This window comes from Mytilus trossulus, chromosome 2 (genome assembly GCF_036588685.1).
Source record: "Mytilus trossulus isolate FHL-02 chromosome 2, PNRI_Mtr1.1.1.hap1, whole genome shotgun sequence".
NCBI classification, from domain to species: domain Eukaryota; kingdom Metazoa; phylum Mollusca; class Bivalvia; order Mytilida; family Mytilidae; genus Mytilus; species Mytilus trossulus.
The window spans coordinates 86,244,858-86,258,488 of NC_086374.1; the positions used below are offsets into that span (position 1 = coordinate 86,244,858).

Genomic DNA, 13,631 nt, shown 5'->3' on the forward strand with positions numbered 1-13,631 from the left:
GGTCCAAAATTAAACTTTGTTTGATTTCATCAAAAATTAAATAATTAGGGTTCTTTGATATGCCGAAATTAACTGTCTATGTAGATTCTTAATTTTTGGTCCCTTTTCAAATTGGTCTACATTAAGGTCCATAGGGTCCAAAATTAAACTTAGTTTGATTTTAACAATAATTGAATCCTTGTGGATCTTTGATATGCTGAATCTAAAAATGTACTTAGATTTTTGTTTATTGGTCCAGTTTTCAAGTTGGTTCAAATTGGGGTCCAAAATTTATCTTTGTTTGATGTCATAAAAAATTGAATAATTGGGTTCTTTGATATGCCGAATCTAACTGTGTATGTAGATTCCTTATTATACGACCGCAAAATTTGAAATTTTTTTCGTTGTATATTGCTATCACGTTGGCGTCGTCATCGTCCGAATACTTTTAGTTTTCGCACTCTAACTTTAGTAGAAGTGAATAGAAATCTATGAAATTTTAACACAAGGTTTATGACCACAAAAGGAGTTTTGGTTTCAACAGTTTAGGAACTAGGGGCCAAAAAAGGGCCCAAATAAGCATTATTCTCGGATTTCGCACCATAACTTTAGTTTAAGTAAATAGAAATCAATGAAATTTAAACACAAGGTTTATGACCACAAAAGGAAGGTTGGTATTCATTTTGGGAGTTTAGGTCCCAACAGTTTAGGAATTAGGGACCAAAAAGGGACCCAAATAAGCATTTTTCTTGGGTTTCTTACCATAATTTTAGTATAAGAAAATAGAAATCTATGAAATTTAAACACAAGGTTTATGACCATTAAAGGAAGGTTGGTATTGATTTTGGGAGTTTTGGTCCCAACAGTTAAGGAATAAGGGGCCCAAAGGGTCCAAAATTAAACTTTGTTTGATTTCATCAAGAATTGAATAATTGGGGTTCTTTGATATGCTGAATCTAACTGTGTGTAGATTCTTAATTTTTGGTCCTGTTCTCCAATTTGTCTACATAAAGGTCCAAAGGGTCCAAAATTAAACTTAGTTTGATTTTGACAAAAATTGAATCCTTGGGGTTCTTTGATATACTGAATCTAAAATTGTAATTAGTTTTTTTATAATTGGCCCAGTTTTCAAGTTGGTCCAAATCGGGGTCCAAAATCAAACCTTTGTTTGATTTCATCAAAAATTGAATAAATGGGGTTCTTTGATATGCCAAATCTAACTGTGTATGTAGATTCTTAATTTTTGGTCCTGTTTTGAAATTGGTCTACATTAAAGTCCAAAGGGTCCAAAATTAAACTTTAATAGTTTGATTTTAACAAAAATTGAATTCTTGCGATTCTTTGATATACTGAATCCAAACATGTACTTAGATTTTTGATTATGGGCCCAGTTTTCAAATTGGTCCAAATCAGGATCCAAAATTATTATATTAAGTATTGTACAATAGCAAGAAATTTTCCATTGCACAGTATTGAGCAATAGCAAAAAATCTTCAATTGCACAGTATTGTGCAATAGCAAGTCTTTTCAATTGCACAGTATTGCGCAATAGCAAGAAATATCTAATTGCACAATATTGTGTAATAGCAGCAATTTTTTTTTAATTAGAGTTATCTTTCTTTGTCCAGAATAGTAAGCAAGAAATATCTAATTGCACAATATTGTGAAATAGCAAGATTTTTTTTAATTGGAGTTATCTATCTTTGTCCAGAAACAACTTAAATCTTTTTTATATACAATATACAATGTATATTCACTTTTTACTACCAACTTGTAAATTAAAATGAGTGGTTATTATTGCAACCTCCATTAGAAATTTTAATTGAGATCAGTTTTGGAATAAGGGAAAGTGGGATGTGAAAAAAAAAAATTGGGTGGGGTGGTTTAAATTTTCTCATTTGAAATTTCAAAACTAAAAAGAAAATTTCTTCAAACATTTTTTTGAGAGGTTTAAACTTTAATATTCAACAGCATAGTGAATTGCTCTAAGAGAAAACAAAATTTTAAGTTCACTAGAACAAATTCATTCTGTGTCAGAAAACTATGCTGTGTCAACTATTTAATCACAATCCAAATTTATAGCTGGATTCAGCTTGAATGTTGTGTCCATACTTGCCCAAACCGTTCAGGGTTCAACCTCTGCGGTCGTATAAAGCTGCGCCCTGCGGAGCATCTGGTTTTTGGTCCTGTTTTCAAATTGGTCTACATTAAAGTCCAATGGGTCCAAAATTAAATAAAGTTTGATTTTAACAAAAATTGAATTCTTGGGGTTCTTTGATATGCTGTATCTAAACATGTACTAAGATTTTTGATTATGGGCCCAGATTTCAAGTTGGTCCAAATCAGGATCCCAATTATCATATAAAGTATTGTTTAATAGCAAGAAATTTTCAATTGCATAGTATTCAGCAATAGCAAGAAATCTTCAATTGCACAGTATTCTGCAATAGCAAGAAATTTTCAATAGCACAGTATTGCACAATAGCAAGAAATCTTCAATTGCACAGTAATGTGCAATAGCAAGAAATTTTCAATTGCACAGTATCGTGCAATGGCACATATTTTCAATTGCACAGTATTGCGCAATGGCAAGAAATATCTAATTACACAATATTGTGCAATAGCAAGAAATTTTCAATATTCTGTGAAAATTTGAGTTATCTTTCTTTGTCCAGAATAGTAGTTGAATGATCATTGTTTAATACAATATACAATGTATATTCACTTTTACTACCAACTGATAAATTAAAACAATCTTTACCCATCAGTGATAACAAGCACTTTTTTTACATTTTAATATTTTATGATGTATTTAAATGAGTAGTTATTGTAAGGGGCCATTAGAAATTTGAATTGAGATCAGTTTTGGAAAAGGGGAAAGGGGATATGAAAAAAATGGGGGGGGGGGGTCAATTTTTCTCATTTTAGATTTTATAAATAAATAGAAAATTTCTTCAAACATTTTTTTGAGAGGATTAATATTCAACAGCATAGTGAATTGCTCAAAGACAAAACAAAAATTTTAAGTTCATTAGACCACATTCATTCTGTGTCAGAAACCTATGCTGTGTCAACTATTTAATCACAATCCAAATTTAGAGCTGAATCCAGCTTGAATTTTGTGTCCATACTTGCCCCAACCGTTCAGGGTTCAACCTCTGCGGTCGTATAAAGCTGCACTCTGTGGAGCATCTGGTTTACTTTAAGTTCATTTGTATGTATTTTAGTTTAGTATGATGTCCATTTTCACTGATCTAGTACACAATTTTATTTAGGGGCAAGCTGAAACCCACTTGGGCGTAGGATTTTTTCTGTGGTCATCCGCTATTATCAGCTCCTTGGTCTTGATGTCGTCTCTTTGACATATGCCCCATTCCCATTATCAATTTGACACATAATGTGAATCAAATTTGTACCTATAAAATGTGGAATTTATCTGCAGAAAGATATATTTATTGCAAAAAAGTATGCAACATTTTCGCAGCAAGGGCCATGAGCTTTTTTTTAAACAAGAAACTGTAACTCAATCGTGCATTAAAAAAATAGAAATGGATACTTTATCTGTTTTGGCAGTTTAATTGCTGTTGCAGCATTTGAAGAGAAAACCTGCAAACAAAATAAATAAAAATGAAAATAAGTATGTGATTGCTAGCTGAAAGCACTACAATCAAATACCAACACTAACAGTGTAGCATTCAGTGAAAACAAACCCAACTTTTCAACAAAACACATGACTTTTACTATAGCTCTTAATCATGTATAAATATATTGATATGATTAAACCAAATAGATCCATTATTTTAACCAAAACAAAAAAAAACCTATAAAGATATGGTATAAAACAACAACTCATATATGTATGGAATACGTTTTTATCTCTCTATACACATAAATGAAATAAGAAAATACATGTGTGTTTATGATCATTTTGGAACAGAATGATTTATGGTGACCAATCTTTCTAAACTCGCCATTGGTAGCATTCTTTTTATCAAATGAAGAAGAAACTGAAGGCTTCAAGTCTCTATGGAATAGTTGGACCTGACTATATATGAATATGACTTTTTTATCCGTTGGTCACAAAATACATATATTTATGTACTTGTACAGAATGTACAGCTTTGGTTTTGAGTGATCATGGTATGCGAATGTGTAAAGAGAGAAACACTTCAAAGAGACTAAATTTATGAAGTGATATTTTCTTTTTGTGTTTATGTTTTCCAGCTTATATTATTCATCTTAACATTTTTACAAAAGTGTGTCTAATGTAAAAATGAAGATGTGGTATGATTACCAAGGAGACAACTCTTTCAAAAGAGACCAAATGACACAGAAATTGACTTCTAAAGGTTTAAACATGTCGCAATGTTACTTGAGAACGACTTATCCAAATTTCATGAAACTTAATATAGTTGTTTCTTATGATGGTCAAATGATCATTATACTTTTTGGTGAAAATTAGATTTAAATTTTTTGATTTACGGCACTTTGTAACTAAAACAGGGGTGTGTTTTTTTCACATGTCACACTGTATCTCAAAAACGATTCTTGATTATGGCTTAAAACTTTAAACACTTCTTAGTTATATTAATCATAATATCTGTATATTTTTTGGTGATGATTCAAAATTTCATTTTTGAGTTATTGAGTATTTTGTAAAAAAGGGGGAGTTTTTTTTTACATGTCACGCCATATCTCAAAATCGATTTATGATTATTGCTACAAACTTTACACATGTCTTTGTTATATTAATCTTAAGATCTGTATACTATTTGATGATGATTCAAAATTTCATTTTTGAGTGATTGAGTATTTTGTAAAAAAGGGGGAGGTTTTTTTTTACATGTTGTGCCGTATCTCTATAACAATTGATTATTGCTTAAAACTTTACACACTTCTTTGTTATATTGATCTAAAGATCTGTATACTTTTTGGTGATGATTCAAAATTTTATTTTTGAGTTATTGAGTATTTTGTTAAACAGGGGAGTTATTTTTTACATGTCGCACCGTAACTCAAAAATAACTTATGATTATTGCTTAAAACTTTACACACTTCTTTGTTATATTAATCTAAAGATCTTTATACTTTTTGCTTTTGATTCAAAATTTTATTTTAGTGATATTTAGTTTTTTGTAAAAATAAAAAACCAGGGTGGGGGGTTTCCCGCCGTGTTTCAAAAACTATATATGGTTATTGCTTAAAACTTTCTCAGAAACTATTTGTGGGTATTGCATATAACTTCCACATAAGACGTCGGGCGTATCATGTGCTCTTGGCGCAGCTGTTTATTGGATTGGCACATACTGAATGTGGCGGGTTAATCATGTTAGCAGGCACCCAACCCTTCCCCTGACATTGGTGTAACAGAACAATATAAGAACAAACTATTGAAATCAGTTGAAAAAGGCTTTACCCATCAGATGAATACAGATAAAAATACATAGAACAAAAAACACAGAATGGACGTGATCAGTTACTAGTGCATCCCTAGATGACTTAAACATTCAGAGAAAAGTATGACCTTGTGCAATGCCATGAAACAGGTAAAGACAGATTATAGTGCCAGGTATGTACATGTGTAACTTACAATATTATTTTGTCTGCTTTTAGTCTACTGATAACAAAATCAATACAAATACCAATAAAAACGATATTCAAAGATCCAATCACAGTGTTGAACTGGTAACCTTATATAATAAGTTTATTTAATCTCTGTAAAAATAAGGATATGCTAGCTTGTAATAGTTACGTTTTCCAATCCAAAGATTACGTTCATTAAAATCCGAAATGTCACATCAGACAAGGGCATTGTGAACAAATGATATATATTCATTGTAAGATAGTGCCATAGAGAGAAACATCACCATCCAAAAAATGATAATTAACAATATGGAACGAAAAATTGTCCCTTTTGTTTTAAACTTTAGTGTTTAGTTTCCCGTGAAGACTGAACTATCTAAATCTAGGAATGGAAAATTATTACTATTTATATTTGATATTTTTAAAGAAAGTTCCTCAAGATATATTTCAGCATATATATTTAAAAATCTTTATTTTGTCACGAAATTTTTTTATTCAGATAAAGGTAGGTGTTGTTGAATTTATCAATAAAATGCTATTTATACAAATTTTTACTGAATTTGGTCATATACTCGTATTCTTAACTGTACAAGTCTGCTTTTAGAGTAGTGCATATAGGAATACAACCGTTTATAAATATTATCAAAGAGAAAATTAACAGCTTCAATCATCTCATCACACACCCAGTAAGTATACCTAGCATATTTTTCTTTCTCATTAAAAGAAGGCTTAAAAAGAGTTGCAGCAAACATATTTGCATTTAGATTTACAAAACGACCATTTAATTAGATACTTGTAGTTAAAACTACATGATTAATTATTTGATACTAGTTGAAAGCACCGAATGATTATTTATAGATCACTTACTAGAGGCCGAGAGGATAAAAATGTATAATTGTTTTTGTGAAGTTTAGGTAATCAATACATAAAAAGGGACCTTCCATTGTTCAGAAGAGGCATTAAGCTGTGATGTGGTTATCATGTGTTTGTTTACTATATGACTCTCACGGACTTGAATGTAGATTAATTTAAACATTCTTAAGAATGCCTGTGTAGTATTTACTACATATCACCACCACATTGTTGGCTGCTTTGTCGGACGGTACAAACACAAACTGCTTTGAAAAATCTTGAAGTTTATTTCCTTATTCTAGAAATAGACGTATTATGTACCTTTTTTTTATTTCTAATTTATTTCAAAATGTGATATTCGAATATCCACAAATAAAGTCAACAGTAGTATACCGCTGTTCGAAAGTCAAAAATCGATTGAGATAAAACTATCCGGGTTACAAAATACATCAACTATAAGAGGAACAAAAAAACCACCAACGCAGCACACACAGAAACGAACGATAAGACAACAACTGCCATTTTCCTGACTTGTAAATAAAGGCAACAGTAGTATACCGTGTGTATACCGCTGTTCAAAACTCATAAATCCATTGACAAAAAACAAAATCGGGGTAACAAACTAAAACCGAGGGAAACGCATTTTAAAAATATAAGAGGACACAACACTGAAATGTAACACACACAGAAACAGACCAAGCATCAGACAAAATCCCACGAGAATAACAAATCTAACATCAAAACCAAATACATGAATTTGGGATAGACAAGTAACGTTCATACATGAGATATTTTGTATTCCTTTTTTTCCGTTTAAACCAACTTCTACATTACGATAAAAGAGCGTCTTTTGTGATCAGACGGCACTGTATCCAATCTTTTTTAGATAAAGGATGATATTTGGTCCTTTTTCTAAAAGGTTTTAACGGCTCTCTGACCTGAACCATACCGACGTCTCCCGTAATAACACGGCCATAGGGATCATATCTTAAATTACACGATTCACAGTTTTAAGTTAGAGGATTATTATTTTCTACATTGACGTCTGATATTACCAACGGTTAATTAAAAATTATACTTTTGCTAGATTTTTTGTATGTTTACGACATATATAATTAGTAGTTCTGTGTTATCAAAAAGGCAAGTGTAAAGTTTTGAATTGTAGAGTCATAAATATTCTTGATAAGTTAATAAAATGAACCTTTCTTGATATATTTAATTTTCAGAAAGTGACGTTTATGATTTTCAGGTGTGTCAATACGGCGGAGCCGCCTATGGTTGCAAATGTTGTAATTGTACTTGAATATCCATAGAGTTGGTGTATCGCACTCCTCGAAAATATCATGTAATTTACTAATTGATATATGAGCTAGTTCACATAATAATTTATGCATACCCTTAGTTTTAAATAAATATTGATAGGGGATCATCAAGTGTATAACTTATATGATGTTAAATTCGTTGATTTCGATTGATACGTTTGCCATGAAACCTATTATACGTTGTCTATTATTAACTTTATTCATGATATCAACCGAAGGCGTTTTAGATATGTTCCTTTGGCCATTTATTTTCTCACTCTGCAGTTGTTTAATCCAAGACAGTTCGATAATTTTGTGGTATTCCTCAAAATGTTAATGCGATTGCCCTTGTTATTTCTGGATCGCTTAGAGTGTTTGGAATCTTATATAAATTTAATATGTTGAATATGTTTACCTTAATGTTGGTAAATTATACTTGTAAATTTCTTATTTTATCGGTATATATGTTTTCGTCTAAAACATAATGAACCTGTTTGTCCCACATACTGTTTACCACATGTTGGCTATATTCAAGTACCAGATAAATGAGGATTTGAGCTTTTCATGTAAGGAACAAGAAAGCGAAAAGGTCTTTCGTTCACTGTAGACCGAACAGTTTTATCAGAAGATAACGATATGAATAATTCAAATGTGGGATATAAATCAATGAGGCAGCAAGGCAACGTTTGAGGACGAAAATATATATTTTTATATGGATACTGGCCCGAGACCACAATTAATTTCTCTATCATTTCTTTATAACGTTTTGTCGCATTTAAAAAAAATTGACTGTTTTTTTTGTCTAATTTTTTGTGTGTGTAATGTACAGTACAAGTCCAAAAATATATGCAATTTTCAGAAAAAATGCATCATTACATCATATAAATTTGGCCAATACACATCCCTACCCCTATAGGCAAGTCAAGAGATGTTCCGAAAAGTGTAAATATAACCTTTTTGCACCTGGCCTAATCACCCTTTCCTTATTGAAATCAGTTAAAATAAAACATCCAAAAGTTTATTTCAGCTCTCTTCTTTCATTTCCACCACAGAAAAGCTAAGAAATGAATGAGAAAGGGAAAGAAAAAAAATAAAGAAAAAATACACTATAATTAAAGGGAACTATATTCGTGAACAACGAAAAGCGGGGTCATTAATTGTGGTCTTGGGCCTACTATGTCCTCAACCATGTTCAACTTAACGCAAGTCTATTCAATAATTGTTCTTGCTTAAAAACTCTATAATGAAAAGATCGTTTATTTGGTTAAGCTTCCATCTATTGTTGTATAAAGCGAAGCGTTCAAAAATTTAGAATTTAAAGTCGATTTGTCACAATTTTCAATCATCATTTTTTCAAGTATCTAGGTGTACCTGAGGTTCCTGTTCGCCATAGCGGTGCAGGTCGGTTTTTTGAAATATTTGGTTTACTGTCTGATTTGATATTTTTGAGTTCATCATATATACTAGTACACATTTTTTTTAGTTCCTCGTTTCCCTTTTTCATTTCAGCAACTTCCTTTTTATGCTGTTCATTGTCACTTAAAATCTGTTTTGTATTCTCACTTTGATTCTTTAATTCTTTGAAAACATCCTTCAAGTTATTACTTAAAGCGTCTATTTTCTCGTCCTTTTCTTTCAACTTTTGTTCCACTTGATCTATTTGTATCTTCAGTTTTCCACACTCGTCTTTTAATACTAGAAGTTGTTCTTCCTTTTCATTCAACTCCTTTTGCATAACTTCGGTTTTGTCTTCAAGTTTTTTACATTTATTCTGGCTTTCGATGGCTTTTTTGTTTAATTCTCTCATTCGACTGACCTTTTCTTCCAATTGTTCCCGCAGTTTCTTCTGATGCGTTTTCAGACGTTCATTCTCTTCTGTTTTGTTCTTAAGCTCCTTTAGCGCTTTATCATTTGCTTCATCGTGATCTTCATTCTATAATGTCGACAAAAATTAAACATTTGAAATGAGCTCACGTGTTGGTAGCTTGCTGGCATGTAACAGTAAATATTGCGAAATTGTAAAACGATGTTTTGAATTAGGGATCATAAATTTTTCCAAGCGATCAAAACAATTACATGTCGATCGTAATAAAATTGAAAAATAATGTAGTATTAACTGGGCAATATGTTTCTTAATTCTTATTTGAAGCTATTTGTATACATTATTGAATCATTTTTATGATAGTTTTGTTCTTTTGGTTTGTCAGCATTGTGTTTTTAAAACTATAAGTGAAGCTACAGTTAAAGGGGCATTAGCTGTCAAATTCATGTTCACCTGATTTGACTCAAATTCTCATATTAAAGGTGTCCTCATCCATCTTGGATTAAAAAGTAGCAGATAACGTTGGTCTAGATATTTGATGATCTTTGCAAATTTTTTTTAGTAATATGTAATATAATTAAAAAAAAACTTCTTTGTGTTTGATTTGATTTTTTCCACGTCGCGAACTAAGGGGAGATAACTCAGATGTAGTTATTTTTATAATAGAAAGTGTTGTGAATTAATGTAGAAAAAAAGCAAGTTCGGTGACCCCATTTTTTCTTTTTCTTATCTGAAAGCATGGGATAAGAGCTGTTTTCTCACATTTTAACTTAAAGTTCTATCAAGCAGTTTACATTTTATCACAAACAAAATTCCCTGCATAATCTATACAAAATCTGACAATTTTGCACAACCTGTACCGTGAAAAAAAGTCCGGTGACCCATACTTTTCATTATATTTATGAAAAAAGCATAATAAAAACTTCATTTTGACAAATTATCAAAAACTTCTATCAATTTTAATTATAAAGACTTAAAGACTGAATTTATAACACTACAAAGTATATCCTAATTCTGAAAAGTCTGAAATAAATAATTAGCAATGCATAGGCTCGAATATATGTATCCGATATTCGTGTTTATTTCAGTCTTGATGCAAATTAATTAACCATCAAGGTGACCTCCGAATACTACCGAGAGTCACATACACATAAATATGGATATACATAGAGAGCAAACCCTTGCAAATGGATTTTTCTGATTATATTCATATGATAGGTTAAAAATATATGTTAATCATCGTTTTTTTCTGTTTTGAAATGAGTTTTTAGGGATCGATTTAGGTAATTTAACGGTTGACCCTTGTTTCACTTTCAATGTTGACATTATTTTTCTTTTAATAATAAAACACGCCTAAATCACCCTTAACCAAACTCTAGCTTACTGGTTGAAGGTCATCAATAAGTTCGAACAATTCAGCAAAGTAAGTGTTGTTGAATTTATCAATTGAATGCAATCTAGACAGGTTTACTAAGTTTGGCCGATAACTTTATATGCTCTTTCGTCGGGTTGTTGTCTCTTTGACATTTCCCTAATTTCCGTTCTTATTTCTATTTGTTGCCAACACGTACATAAATTATCAGGAGAAAATAAACAGCTCCAATCATCTCATTACATCTCCATGTAACATTGAAAAAAGAAGATGTGGTATGAATGATTGCTAATGAGACAAATCTCCACCAAAGACCAAATGACACAGAAATGAAAAAAAGTATAGGTAGGTCACGATACGGCCGTCAACAATAAACAAAGCCCATACCGTGTAGTCAGCTATAAAAGGCCACGAAATGACAAATGTAAAACAATTCAAACGAGAAAACAAACGTCCTTGTTTATGTTTACTTACCCTTCTCATTAGAGAGGCTTGAAATGAGTGACATTTAGATTTATCAAACGACCATTTATCCACATAGTAAAACATTTGTTTGATAAAATTGTATAGGAAGTGTAATGTAAATAGTTCAAAATTCAAAACTGCCAACAAATCAAAAGGACTGCCAAAAAGAACGGAAATATAAAAATAAAAATAAAATCTAAAAATAGTTCATTCCACTGTTTTTATATATTCTATTACGAAAGTCTAAGATAAGTTATTTGATAGTAGTTATATAGAAACTAGTTAAAATCAATGAAAAGTTGTAGAGGCAAATATGAAACGATATGTTCTGTTTTTTTTTGGGTGTAGTTTAGGTAACCAATGCATAGCAGGAACCTTCAATTGTTCAGAAGCGGCCCAAAGCTATGATGTTGTTATGATATGTTTTTTTACCATATGACTCTCTATGAAGCGCTCAACTTGAATGTAGATGAATTTAAGTTTCATTCTTAAAAACGTCCGTGTAGCATTTACGGCACACAACCATCACATTGTTGACTGCCTTGTCGGCTGGTACAAACCCAAACCGAATGAATGTTTATAAAAAAAAATCGCCGTGGAACTGCATCACATGTCCTAAACAAATAATTCGTTATTGGCAGGTTCAACTGCTGGCTTGCTTTATTCGATCAAAAGTAGTTTCCAATTCGAAGACGACTACGATTTTTATGTTAATTGGAACCCTTGATTTTAATCTGTGGAAAGATTTTTTTTAGCAAGTTAACATTTTGCTGTAGAAATATTGAACAAAGAACAAAAATACGTGTGATGTAATTAATATGCTTACCTTTTCATCTTTTATGTATGTTCGAGATCTTTCATTCGTTTCTGTCATGTCTGAAAACATAATTTTGATTTTAACCACTCAATTTCTCCAATAAAGTATATCGTAATATGAACCATGGAAACCCATTTAGGACCTTCCAAAAATATCTAATTTTAATCGTTATCACAAATTATGTTATTTACTACCAAATAAAAAATTTGATAATTTTGATTTTTTTTCATTACAGTTTTATTAATTCGTAGTTACGAATTGAATTCATTAAAACGAATTGTATAATTGGTTAACAAGGACAAATTCGTTAATTTGTGGAACTAGTAATCACAGCTTTTGTTTTGCAATTCTTGAGTAAGGATATAATTTCATTATCACAAATTTATACAATTCATTATTAATAACGATTTAAAAACGTAATCACAGTATTTTGTAATCTGTGGTAACGAATTATACAATTCGTGATAATCATTTTGATTCGTAATCATGAATTATAAATAAAAGGCCAAATAAGCCTATGTCGCTCAACTTGATAGCTGCTATTTCGACATGAAGACAAGAATACAATTCATGACTAAGATATCGTCTTGCTGATTAATTTTCGAGTTTATTTTATTTTCAGGATTTAAATCAAAACACACATTTCTCGGCAAATAATTGTAGTAATAAAGTATTAGTCGACATGTATCAACGAACAAAAGCAGCATCTCTTCCTTAACACGACTGGATATTCTAAGAGACAGGCTAATTGGAAACAGAAAATGGTCACTGTATAAAAAGACCATGTTTAAAGTTAAAATACTTTTTTATTCTGCTAAACGATAATGTATAAAGATATTTCTAAGTGATTCGCAAATAAAAAATCAACAACTAATCGAAAGACAGAATACTTCATAACAAGTACTAATACTGTTTATTTATATAAAGTTAAATTATGGCCCCAAGTTCACAGAAGAAGATTAATGTCTTTGTTTGGAAAAAGAACATACTTAATTTCAAATTCATTCACTACAGTCAAACAAGATTGACATGATTCATTGTTATAGCTTAATCATACCTTCAAATAGTTTAACAGACTTTATTGTGTCAGCCACATGCTCATTTTTTGTCTCCACTAATGCTTTCAAAAAAACGTCACCCTTTTGTTTTCTTGTAACGACATCTAATAAACTTTGGATCTGTTCTCTTTCTAAAGGTTTACAAACAATAGAATCGCGCTCTTTTAATGGTATTACGTCAGATTCAATCAACTTGTCAATAACAGAATCAACGTGAGTCAGGTTATCCTTTATGAAAGAAACACACTTTTCAATCCTTTTGTTTGTTTCAGCCATATTTTGAGTTACACCAGATATCGTTTAATGTTGTTTTTTCCCTTTAACAATTGTTATTGTTTTATTTATTTAACACATTAGCTTTGTTTCGGAAGTATTATAACTA

General features: G+C 31.0%; 1 protein-coding gene across 1 annotated transcript; it reads right to left on the reverse strand.

The window, feature by feature from the left end:
- Nucleotides 1–5,912: 5,912 nt before the first annotated feature.
- LOC134706060 (golgin subfamily A member 6-like protein 2) lies at nt 5,913–13,525 on the reverse strand. The gene is made up of 4 exons (XM_063564770.1): nt 13,249–13,525; nt 12,201–12,250; nt 9,180–9,648; nt 5,913–5,944 (listed from the first exon to the last, which is right to left on the reverse strand). The coding sequence occupies exons 1-4, from the start codon at nt 13,523–13,525 to the stop codon at nt 5,913–5,915; spliced, it is 828 nt and encodes a 275-aa protein (XP_063420840.1).
- Nucleotides 13,526–13,631: the final 106 nt, after the last annotated feature.